The 12873-nt window shown below is 28.6% G+C and overlaps 3 protein-coding genes and 1 long non-coding RNA gene across 5 annotated transcripts; 2 read left to right on the top strand and 2 right to left on the bottom strand.

The window, feature by feature from the left end:
- Positions 1-508: 508 nt before the first annotated feature.
- Positions 509-7602, bottom strand: LOC117214300. Of its 2 annotated transcripts, XM_033460291.1 has the most exons (8): positions 7218-7602; positions 5550-5802; positions 4562-5445; positions 3728-4490; positions 3270-3657; positions 3055-3197; positions 2815-2966; positions 509-2753 (listed from the first exon to the last, which is right to left on the bottom strand). In XM_033460291.1, exons 2-8 carry the CDS (start codon positions 5625-5627, stop codon positions 536-538), a joined length of 4626 nt encoding a protein of 1541 aa, XP_033316182.1. In that variant the 5' UTR covers positions 5628-5802; positions 7218-7602; the 3' UTR covers positions 509-535. The 2 variants fall into 2 exon arrangements, with proteins under 2 accessions (XP_033316182.1, XP_033316181.1); XM_033460290.1 differs by having other exon boundaries at positions 3055-3657.
- Positions 7603-7704: 102 nt separating this feature from the next.
- LOC117214304 (Golgi SNAP receptor complex member 2) lies at positions 7705-9222 on the bottom strand. The gene is made up of 3 exons (XM_033460299.1): positions 9089-9222; positions 8679-8933; positions 7705-8512 (listed from the first exon to the last, which is right to left on the bottom strand). Exons 2-3 carry the CDS (start codon positions 8816-8818, stop codon positions 8014-8016), a joined length of 639 nt encoding a protein of 212 aa, XP_033316190.1. The 5' UTR covers positions 8819-8933; positions 9089-9222; the 3' UTR covers positions 7705-8013.
- A 78-nt stretch (positions 9223-9300) lies between these two features.
- LOC117214306 lies at positions 9301-9764 on the top strand. Its single transcript, XR_004488831.1, has 2 exons — positions 9301-9385; positions 9660-9764. It is a non-coding gene; the product is annotated as an uncharacterized LOC117214306 (long non-coding RNA).
- A 359-nt stretch (positions 9765-10123) lies between these two features.
- On the top strand, positions 10124-12694 carry LOC117214302 (beta-catenin-like protein 1). Its single transcript, XM_033460296.1, has 9 exons — positions 10124-10153; positions 10281-10660; positions 10739-11070; positions 11143-11366; positions 11490-11672; positions 11743-11890; positions 11963-12129; positions 12190-12373; positions 12439-12694. The coding sequence occupies exons 1-9, from the start codon at positions 10124-10126 to the stop codon at positions 12525-12527; spliced, it is 1737 nt and encodes a 578-aa protein (XP_033316187.1). The 3' UTR covers positions 12528-12694.
- Positions 12695-12873: the final 179 nt, after the last annotated feature.

Consider the following 12873-nt stretch of genomic DNA (forward strand, 5'->3'; position numbering starts at 1 on the left):
AATTATTAGAATGTTTGCGTAAGGTTGTTCTGATAATTCATGAAGCACATTGACGTTATACAATACTTTTAACTTGCACGGACAACAAAATTTTAGTTTAACGATTAGAAATATTATGTATTTTGAACAATATTACGATAAATTTACTACATTTGATAACATTGTGTAAGGGTGTTAATTGTAGATACGGTAAAGTATGAACAATGGGACATATTAAAGGATGAAAATTACACAGTATGTAATATACATATATTCTATGATCGTTCAAAATTTTCTAATATTTTAAGGCAATTAATGTAGCATAATGTAAATATGAAGTTACAAGCTTCGTGAATGTATACACATTCATATGTCCGTAAAATGTACAGATGTATTTATTCAGAACTACATATTAAATATTTCTTGTGTACTTTGATAGGCTAAAAAGCATTTATTTCGAGACACCCTAATAAAAAAATGATAAGTATCTAGTTATAAAGAGTAATCCGTTATTGCTTATCGTTTATTCATTAAAATTGTACATTACATATTATTATTAGCTATAATTCTGTATTACAATTTTTTGTTTCATTAATAAATAATTTACATACTTAGTATTTAAAATAGTTTCTAAATTCATATCATCGAAATAACATTCTCGTTGCAGTTGATATTTCGATTCATGCGTTTCATTATCGCATCCTATCGTACTATCTTTTGTAGAGTAGTTATCATGGCTGTGCTCCTTTCGTTTCATGTAATAGAAACAAAGATTTAGAAACTTCGACTCTTCTCTATAAAAAGGATTATCATCATGGTAGAAAGGATTTTCAATAGTCGTGTTACTATCAAAATACTTAATACTGTGTGTGAACAATTTTACGAAAAATAGATTCATATCGTTATCCGTAGGAAAATTTAATTTTTCGAGCATTACTTCAGATAATAGTCTTTGATATATAAGTTCATCATGCCCTAAAGCATTATATTCAGTATTAATTGTCTGTAGAACATGCGCCCTTAAATTTTCCGCAATAATTTCGCGTATCTCTGTAATTTCATCTTTCAGTAGAATTAAACAGCAATGTAAAATACTTAATTTAGTTTTGCTTGTTAATTCTGCAAATCGATGAACTAAGAATTGCATAAGTTCAACTGCGATTCGTCTCATGTGTTCTTCTTCATGAACACTTAATTTGAGTGTATGGGATAGTACTTCGTCTATCATTGCCTCGTTTCGAGAAAAAATTATCAATATGCATTTTAAACTCCATAAATTATAATATCTTACAGTTTCTAATTTTTCAATAAACGAAATTTCTACTATTTTCGTAATATCTAATTCATTTATATCTAATAGCGGCCAGTGCTTCAAAGTTTTCAAAATGTAATTTATCATTGCATTTAAAAGTAGTTCATTACATCCGTATTCATTCAGCAATACACGTTTGAGTAAAATTTCCAAAATTGGGATGCTATGTGACACGTGATTTAAGAAAGAAATACTTTGATCGATACAAGGGGAGTACAAAATTTTATGCAAAATATCAATATTAACGTTATTAGTACGGTTTATATAGTCAGCATATAACTTTGTAGAAAGGTCTACAAATTGGAAAAATCCTGGTTTTATTTTCTCAGAAGAGAGTAAAAATCTGTTTCCGTTAAAAATAAATATGTCTTCTTTAGATATCTCATCGGAAATAAATTCTTTTAGTTGTAAAAATAGCATTTCAATCATGTAACATATTTGTGAGCTACATTCTCCTTTCGACATATTACTCCAAATTCGTAATATTTTTCGAAATCGCAGCCATTCTGGAGATTTTTCTAATCCACGATCAGCGTATCGCTTAACATTCGAACACACATTTATACTTTCAATTTCAACGGATAATTTTTCTTTGAGAAATTTCATAGTTAACAAATAACCATGGATTAAATTAACACTCTGGCATGAAGAAATATCGCACTTTAATTTCTGAAGCTCGAGTTGAATTTGTAAAAAGTCTGTTAATGCTGCATATGCCTTTGCAGCTAAGAATCTAACATAGAAAATAGGATTTCCAATCAGTATATAAAGTAAGTATTTTACTTTTGATACATATTTTTGCGAGGAATAATCAATTAAGTTGCAAGCACTACATGAAAATTTCGAAAGGAGTATAAGAATATGAACGATATTCGAATGTAAATATAGAGCAGTAGAGAACCTTGTAAAGGTAAATGAAAACCTATGTAATTCTTTCATGGCATAGTCTGCAAGTAGTGGATAATGCGTAACAAAATGATTAATGGAATAACCATTTCCAAAATCTAAGGTATCCCCATAACTTTGGCCTATTAATCTTGGAACTATCGAACCAAATAATTGTAGACTTGCATTTCTGATAGTCCATATTTCTGATTCCAAATATTTAAAACAAGTTAGCGAAATTCTTTCCATATATGGAGTTAACTGCGCGTTTATTTCTTTATCAGCTACTAAAGCTCGTAGAAAATATAAACGTCTTGCCCATGGAGAATCGTGTTGAAATTCTATGCTCTTCAAATTCTCATCAGAAACATTGTCCAACAGGTCTAATAATTTTTGTACTGCAAAATGCAAAAGAGGTCTATCTCGTCGATTATCGCTAACGACAATTCTATGAAACATAATTGATAATCCAGCACCTCTTCTGGTAATGTTTAAAGAATCCATAAAATTATTTTCTAATATACGCAATATATGTGTTTTTGGCAAATTAGAATACTTAGCTTCTTTGCACAAACATCTGAAATGACATAATCGCTAGATATTTAATTTTCCTATTATCCTATCAATATGAATTATACCTCGTTAATTGTCCAATTGCTGTACCCGCTGCTTCCACTACACCTTTGTGTCTACATCTGAGTAATACAGTAATGATAACATTTGCGGAACGTTTAACTGTATCGTCGGAATACATTAATGTACCTATTTCACAAGCTATTTCACAGGAGACCTACATAGAAAATATGCTTTATTATCTTACTTTTGTTTACAAAGAGATATATTTATTAAAATTAAACGATAAAGGTTAAAACTTTTACCTTTAAAGACATCCAAATGCAAGAGATGAGTACCTGATGTGCAGGAGTTAAACTTAAATCATCGAAATTGATGTTGTCTATCTCACTATTTTTAATAGCTTCGTTAATCGCTAATCCCATTTCTGCGAACGACGACGAATATTCTACAAATTCAGTTACAATTTCATCTAAGGCAAGATATATTTTAGACTTCAATGAAATTGAATAAAATATACCTGTATTTTTGGATTTTGAAGAAAATATATATAGAAAAAAATCTGTAGCATCTTCCAATAGATACAATATTTTTTCAATAAATTCTGAAGATATATTAGAACTTTCTTGACCATTTTGAAAAGCAATATTTAATAAAGCAGTCATCACGCCATAAAATGGTTTATTTTGAACAATTGCCTTTAGTACATCTTCTTTCATTTGCATTAACTGATTTGTAGCTTCATTAAACAAGAAATCCGAATATTTCAACTGATCATTATAATCCTTATGATCTTGTAAAATATTCAAAGGCAACCATTTTACTAAAATTGACATAAGAGCCGCACCACTTTCAATTTCATAGAATTTAGAAGAATTACAATTTTTCAATGCCGTGTGAAATAATATCTAAATCAATAATGTCCTTTTTTTTTTAATGAAAAACCAACTGTTGAGAAAAAGATGAATAATTTCTTACCTGCTTTTCTACATGAGACAAAATATCTTTATTGAAATAATTAAGAATAATAGAAGCAGCTAATTGCTTGACATCAAGTGCAGAATCTAGTACAAGTCTTAATAAGATAAATAAACTCCTTCTGTTTGTGAATTTCCAGTTTCCAGTTATTATTAAATGTTTTTTCAGCAATGAAATGCACAAAACATTTTCGACATTGGACTTATTTGTGACAAAGCCATTGGTAAATGAAAGTATGGCTCTATACAAATTTAAGCCTAGAATTTTTCTTTGATAACAAGAACCAATTTCAAAACAATCCAAAAAGAATTCATGCAACCAATGTGTAATGTGGTACACATCTTGTATACTGTTTGAATTATTATCACACATTTTTAGAACGTTAGTATAAAATATTTTAAAATATTTGACAATCCCATCTCTCATGTACACTGTTGTACTATTTGCATTGTGCCATAAAAAATGTTGTACTGTAAAAAACTGATCTCTATTTTCATTGTATAATCTAGTTATTTGATAACAATTTATGGCAAATCCATTCAATCTTATGATTTCTTTATTATGATTTATATAACATTCTATCCTTGCTTGTTGTGGAAGATCAATATGCATTTCACAAGCCAATTTTTGGAGATGTGAACGTAAAAAATGTCCTCTTATATCTGTGATTAAATTCCATAAATAAGGTAAAAGATTTCTGTACTTTTTAACAACTGGTTCAAGCCAATGTTTGTAAAGTAACTGAAGAGCATTATGATTTTCACTGAAATTAAATATCCATATTTTGACACTAGAATTTTCCATTATTTGTAAAAGTTTGGTAGTTTAACTCACTTCTCTGGCGATTCCCAATGGTGAAAGAGGTAGTTCATTATATCTCCAAAGGCTTCTTTCCATTCATTTTCGCTTAATTTTTTTATAATAGCAAGATAAACTTTTGTACCAGCAGAACGCAAATAATATTTTGTTAAGCTAGTACATAAAGAAAATAAAAAGTCATAAGATGTAATAATTTTGATTTTGTCCAAAACTTCGCAAATTTCCGCAAGTATATCATATTTTAATTCGTTCTGCCAAGAAATTGTATTGACACAATGCTTAAACAGATACTCCAAATATCCATTATATTTGTTTTCCATGATTTTCAGGTACATGTTAAAAATAAGTGCCGAATTTTGCTTACTAATGTCATTGATAGCATTACACCAATTTGAAAAGATAATTGCTTCAAGTCTCTGCTCTACTTCAGAATATGTATTCCAAAAAGTTGTGTTTATGGTTCGTTGCAACCACATGTATAATATTTTGTATGCAAAATAAGAATGTTTAGTATATCTTATACAATGCTCAAATATAACATCGAAAATGAGAAAACAAATATCATTAGAATATATTTTACTGCAATTTACTTGTAAATACCCATAAGCGCAAATCAGTTTAAATAATCCGGATTCAACAGTATTATACTTTTTATTGAAGATGTATACTTCATTATGTTTAAAGCTCAAAAGATTTGTAAAAGTTTCTTTTAGAAATACTAAATTAGATTGCATTGACAATAAAGCAAAAAATGTATGGGAAGCCAACAAGGTTCTCTCTCTTTTTATTTCTGTATTCGAAGCAAAAGCTCCTATAATGTGTATATAAACTGGTTGCCATTGTTTTAAATGTTCATCATTCCAGGATTCTTTGCATGATGAAGCAAAGCTTATCAGTTTCTAAAAATACAACAACAAAATACTTTATGTTTATGTAAAGTAATCTAATAGACATTAATCGTTTTAAATGAAATTGTACATTAATAGAATCATAAAATACTAACTCTGAAAATAGCAGTGTCTTCTGCACATGTTTGTAACTCTTTGATTACATAATTCAATTCCATATTTTTTGTACACATTTTGTTATTGTAATTTAATAACAGAAGATTCAATTTAATAATTATGTATATTATATATATTTTTGTACCCTAGTCATACGTGTTTGTATTTGTTGTTTGGAAATTAAAAACTGCTTTTGAAGTTTGTGCAGTTGCATCAGATTTGTCTGTTTTGTCTCCATCAAGGCTGCATGTCCTGCAATTAATATGTAATAATAACATTCTTTAAAATTTTGTTTTTTAAACATAAAAAATTTATAGAAAACATAATTAATGCCTGCAAAACCATAAAGAAAGTTTAAAAATTCAAAAAATAATGAATTATTGGTTTAAATGTAAATAAGCATATCATCCAGCAGCCATAAAATTAGCCTCTATGTGTAAAATAATTGAGAAAGCAAATATGATCTGCTTTTAATATAATGGATTAAGGATCATCATACAATATAAGAAGACAATATTGTTACTTGCATTTGTTTTATTATAAGTAATAAAAATAAGAAAACTTAATTTGGAAACAATTTAATAGCTATTAGTTCAAATGTAATAAATTATAAATTACAATTGCTAAATTAGTTTTATATTTTATGTTGCATTTTGTTCTTCAGGAACATACCCCCCTTGTTCTAGCTGCTCTTTGAATTTCAAGTACTCTCGTTTACGATCAAAGTGTTTTACCTAGTAAAAAGTAATAAACATGAAGATTTAATGAAAGAGAGACAGGCATTACATATAGGAAAATTATTTCCTTTACTGTTACTTATTATACTTCATAAGTGAAAAACATAATATTACAATTCTTCAATTATTATAATAAAGTACAAAATTTACCCATAGTGCAGGACAAAACTTTTCATATTGATCTCTAAATTTTTTACACTCTGTTTCTGTTTTGCCATCATCAAGACACTTCCAATATTCATCTCTATGATTCCAACATTTTGCACGATCTTCTTTACTTGGAAAAGACATCCTAAAATAATCCAATTTGTATATCCAATTATATATTACATATTTATGCTTTCCTTTTTTAAATCAATATGCATTCCTTTCCTTTAGCTTTACAAACTTATTAAATAAATTTTTATGTGTTTTTAGTAAAAAAGAAATTACAATGTTCCAACTCAAAAGAATTAATTTGCACTTACCTATATTATATATTGTAGAATTGAAACCTTTTCGGAATTGAATAAATTTTCACTTACAAATTCAAAATGTGTTACAAATACTTATTTTTACAGAAATTAAAAATAAGAACCTTAAAATAAAACAAAATGATTACATAATCTTATAGCACTATAGTGTAATTTATACACCAAAAATCATAAGAAAAAATTGAACTTTTTTATTTTTTAATTTAAAAACGACTTTCAAAGATATAACTTAGTGATTTAATTTTTTAATTTATTATATTGAATATAATTTGTGTTATAGGTTACTCAGGACAATAAATTCCATTTTATTAAATAATTTATAAAGTTTTTAATATTATAAAGGCATATATACATAAATAAAACAAGTAAATTGAAATTTGTATTATTTATGTATTTTACCTTCATATAAACGTAGATTACTTTATTTTTATGCTAATAGTGGAAAATAGAAACTAACCTGTCTATTAGTTTCCTTAAGATAAACCATGGAGTACTACAACACAAGATTATATAAAATTTTGTTGTATTGAATTTACATTCGCTTTTTAAATTACAGATATATATAATCCTTATTTTTTTAATTTATTGTAAAATAGTATGAATATTCAACACAAATAAAGAGTCCTTGCAAGCATAATTTATTATTCTTAATGTGTACAGTCAAAAAATAGTACTTTATCATTTAAATTAGGATAAAAAATGAATTTTAATCCAATTATTTTACAAATAAAAAAGCACATGGGTATCCATATTTAATATTCCCACATGTACTTACTTACTAAATGGAAATGATATCAGTGTTGCCAATACCCATATATTAATTTGTGATTTTTAGGAATGAGTTTTATTTCTAGCTAAATTCGTATAAAAGTGGTAATACACTATCAATAAAAAATTAGAAATCTGTTAACGACATTGATACCGGAATGAATTAAATTGCCACATTTATACTGTTAACATATAGCTCTGCCATTCTTATTTTATTGTGTACACACATACAAATACATGTGTATTAATATTTAATAAGTAACAATTACAAATTTCAGGTTCACAATGCAACATTCAATTTAATATGTGAAGGATGAAGCATTCAACATTATTAATTCAAATATATTATATATCACGCATAGTAGTAAAAACATACCAAATTTCTTTATACAATGCCAAAAACAATTTCCTATTTAAAATACTTCAATAATTAATAGTGTTAATTGCATCATCCTATGTACTTAAAAAGTGGAAGGTAATATTTTCTATGTAAGATAAATTATAATTAAAACTATAACAAAGCATGTGAACAACATTCCACCAACTAGGATAAATCCATCCTGTCTTGCTCTCTGCTCTATTAGTCTCATTGTGGTTTGTGAAAGTCCTAATGTATTCCCAATGTCTATTAATTTCCTATGAGCCCCTTTTAAAGTTATTCTTTGTGATCTCAAACTATCCAAAATACTACTACCACTTTGAAGGAGATCATCCATACCACTAACTGCATTTCTTAAACTATGATTGTGTTGTACATTATGATCTATCATAATATCAACATGATCATTTGTGGTAAATGTCCTAGACAGCAATGCTTCCCTTTCAGCTTCTTCTCTTTGTTTTCTAATCATTTTGTTGCGCCATGAATTTAAAGCAGCTGTGAGATGACGGCTGTCATATTTCAGTTGATCCACGCGCATTTTAGCATTCTGTCTTTGAGATATAGGGCCTTTACGGCATAATACATCTAATTTCTCGCAATTACTGAAATGTAAGAGTATGAAATTGTATATTATTATTTCATAATATTTTTATAAAATACATGTATACATGCAAGCAAAATAAATGTATCTATGAATTCTACATAGATCTATGACTTCTTTATATAATTACCTATATAAAAAATAAAAGTTTTTTTTTTAATAACTACCTGTTGATGAGGTTTATTTTTGATTCTATGTTGTTTTCTATTTCTTTTACATCCAGGTTAGGCGTTTTTTTCTCAAGCTGTGAGAAAAGATGTTGTGTTTCTTGGACCAGTTTGTTTGTTTGATGATATAGAGTTTCCATACTTAATAATAAATAGTTCCATTCGTATTTCGACAACTCGTGTCGGACCGTGTGCGAAAGTTATGACGTGTACGTATAAATACTACTGTCACTGTCAGATCATCAAATGGGATATCTGTAACAGTGGTTATCAAAATCTATCAGAGGATAACTTCCAATAACTTTTAGATAGAATAAAGATAATAGATCAAACTTCAAAAAGCAAATAAATGAAGAGGGCCAAATATGAGACAGGCTAAAGAGAAAACTCAAAATGTTAAGATACATTGCACATATAAATAAAGGAGCGGACCCTGGAAACCATGCTAATACTATACAAATCATTGATAAAATCGGTAATAGAATACGGAATTAACATATACTTTCCAACAGGAAACCATTAAGCAAAAAACAGAAAAAATATAAAATGCAGAATAGCCATGCGCTATAATATAACAACGCCAATCAACGTGATGAATGCAGAAGCAGGTATAGAAAATGGACATAGAAAATAAAATCGAATTAGTAACAAGAAAGTACACCATTAAGAAAAAAGCAGACTCCATAGAATAGAGATATAAAGATAGAGTGCGTGAGTGAGCTGAAAAAAAATATATGAATAGAAAGAGAATGCTGCATAGAAGCCCCTTATATCCTTGTCTAAAAAGCATACATATTGGTACTTCGTATGTCGTACAGTAAATATGGAAGTGTAAAACCGGTAAACGAGTGGCGTCAATGAGCGTGCCTGATTAGACAAGCACAGACAGGCCCTCTATGCAACATTCTCTTTCTATTCCCATATCACATCTACCTACACGGTAACATATGACTCGCGCACTTTATCTTTATTCTATGGCAGATTCATACAGCGCGACACTAGGGAGAATAAAAGACATAGTAGATATCACCATTATAGACACCCACACAAGAAATGATTATACAATAAAAACCTTTAAAAAATAAATCTGCTCATGGTGATTTTTTTATTTATTAAGTCATGAAATAACTATAAAATTTTCTTTTTTTTAATCAAAAATAAAACAATTCTTGTCTGCTTGAATGAAACGGAAAGTACTGACATCTTTAGGTTTAAATCGTATATAAGACATTTTTGTAAGTCAATGAAATTTATGTTGGTAAATATAATTAAAAGATTAATTAATCTATTGGATGTGTAATTTTTATTGCATAATAAAGTTTACACAACTTTTTTAAATTTATAGTGAGTTACTTATGACCATGATATATATTGGCTGAGAGTGATAACCAAATTGTGTTTGTCGCATGTAATACCTTCTAAAAGGAAATCTATCGTTCTTACAAATGGATATCGGTGAATTATTATCGTACAAAGTAAGTTTGTAAAACCGTATTTTTTATGATACGAAAATTTGTATTATCTAAAATTTTGATGCTAACCTAAGTACACACAGTACATACAAGTTATTTTTATTTGCTATTCTGTGTTCATTTCGTATAGCCACCAAATACACCAAAACGACCAGTAGCAGGAGAAGAAGATGATGAAGATGAGTGGGAAAATGCTAAGAAACCTAAAAGAGTAATTAAAACTCCATATCATGCACGTCAAAGGCAACAGAGAGAAATCGAAGTGACTCCAGTTAGAAGCAGTGAACCTCCTACGCCTATCAGAGCTGCTTTACCTTCACCAGCAAATGATGTTGTTGAACCACAGCTGACAGAGAAAGAAAAGCAAGATATATTAAAATACGTAGAAACTGAGGCTCCAGAAATAGAAGCATTAGATGAAGCAACACTAAAGAGAATGGTTCTTCTATTTGAAAAAAGGGCTCTTAGGAACCAAGAAATGAGAGTAAAATTCCCTGATCAACCAGAAAAGTATATCATTTTCTAACATTATGCATGAAAGATCAAGCTTAAAATATAAGATTGAAATTATATTTTAAAATTTAATAGATTTATGGAATCAGAAGTAGAACTGCATGAAACTCTCCAAGAACTTCATGTTGTTGCAACAAACCCAGATCTATATCCTTTAATGGTGGAATTAGGTGCTGTACCTTCACTGCTTGAATTATTATCTCATGAGAATACGGATATAGCAGTTGGTGTAGTGGACCTTCTGCAAGAATTAACAGATGTAGATATTTTACATGAAAGCCAAGAAGGTGCTGATACATTGATTGATGCTTTATTAGAACAACAAGTTTGTGCTCTTCTTGTACAAAACTTAGAGAGACTGGATGAATCAGTAAAGGAAGAAAGTGATGGAGTTTATAATACTTTAGGTAATAATTATTGTAAGTTGGTGAGTACCTTACTTTGAAATTAAAGTAAATATTACGGTACATTTTTTTCAGCTATTTTTGAGAATCTCTTAGAGTTTAGGCCAGAACTGTGTGGAGATGCAGGGAAACAAGGATTAATGCAATGGCTCCTAAGGAGAATCAAAGCAAAAACACCATTTGATGCTAATAAGCTTTATGCTAGTGAACTTTTATCTATTCTTTTGCAAAACACACCAGAGAATAGGTTACTTCTTGGTGAACTTGATGGAATTGATGTGTTATTACAACAATTAGCGGTAATATTATTTGTATTTTCCCTTTTTCTATATATTTTTTGTATTTCTTTCTTTATATTTTACTTATTTTTATACTTTTCATACATTTTTATGTGCTTTTAAAATAATTTCTATTAATTTTAGTATTACAAAAGACATGATCCTCAAACAGCTGAGGAGCAAGAAATGATGGAAAATTTATTCAATGTATTATGTTCAAGTTTAATGGCAACTGTAAACAGAGATAGGTTTTTAAGGGGAGAAGGACTGCAACTTATGAATTTAATGTTGCGAGAAAAAAAAATGTCTAGGAATGGTTCTCTTAAAGTAAGTAGCAGGTTAAAATTTATATTTAATTTGTTTCTTAATATCGATAAACAACAATGTTATATTCTAGGTATTAGATCACGCAATGAATGGCCCAGATGGAAAAGATAATTGTAGTAAATTTGTTGATATTCTCGGATTGAGAACAATATTTCCTTTATTCATGAAAACACCAACAAAAAATCGGAAGAGAATGCTTACAGCGGAAGAACACGAAGGTAACTAAACCATGAGAGATTTTCCTTAATTACGTTTGTCTACGATATTTTCACGAATAATTATTGTTGTAGAACATGTAGTATCAATTATAGCAAGTATGCTGAGGAATTGCAAAGGTCAACAACGTCAAAGATTGTTGAGTAAATTTACGGAAAATGATTACGAGAAAGTGGATCGATTGATGGAGCTCCATTTCAAATATCTTGAAAAAGTGGAGGAAGTTGAAAAAAATACAAAGGTTAGTAAAAAGATATAAATTTTGAAGATATTTTATTTGATAATATATTTAATGATATAGGAAGATGAAGATGAAGAAGAATCGTACCTGAGAAGATTAGATGGTGGATTGTTTATTTTACAATTAGTAGATTATGTATTATTAGAGGCGTGTACCGGTTGTCCACCGGCAGTTAAGCAACGAGTAACACGAATTTTAGCTCAAAGAAGAGCATCTTTAAAAACTATAAGGCATATCATGCGAGGTATATTTTTTATTATAATATTTTAGTATTATTTTATTTGCTTTTAATTTAATTATTTTGTTTAGAATACGCGGGAAATCTTGGCGATGCTGGAGATTCGGAATGGAGAGAAGCAGAGCAACAACATATATTGCAATTAATCGATAAATTTTGATGTATACTTTTTAATGAAAGAGTTAAAAACTTTAAGCTTTTTGCCTTTTTGTAAATTTTTTCCAGAAGTAGCAATCCTATGGATATCTATCACATGTATAAAATATATCATTAGAAATATTCATTTTTATATGCAAAGATTAAAAGAAGCGTTTGTAAAAAATTAAATGAGTGTCATATATTTTATCGCAGTTTGTGTACAAGTAAGTTGTGAAGTAAGCACTAAATCAAATTATACGACGATTAATCGATTTATTGTTTTAATTCATATCAAGCAACATGATTGATAATGCTATGTTGTACGATAGCGCGTAAAGCCTTGTACTCAAAATTTATAATTGATTTTA

Source organism: Bombus bifarius, unplaced genomic scaffold, assembly GCF_011952205.1.
Source record: "Bombus bifarius isolate JDL3187 unplaced genomic scaffold, Bbif_JDL3187 scf7180000009200, whole genome shotgun sequence".
Classification (NCBI taxonomy): domain Eukaryota; kingdom Metazoa; phylum Arthropoda; class Insecta; order Hymenoptera; family Apidae; genus Bombus; species Bombus bifarius.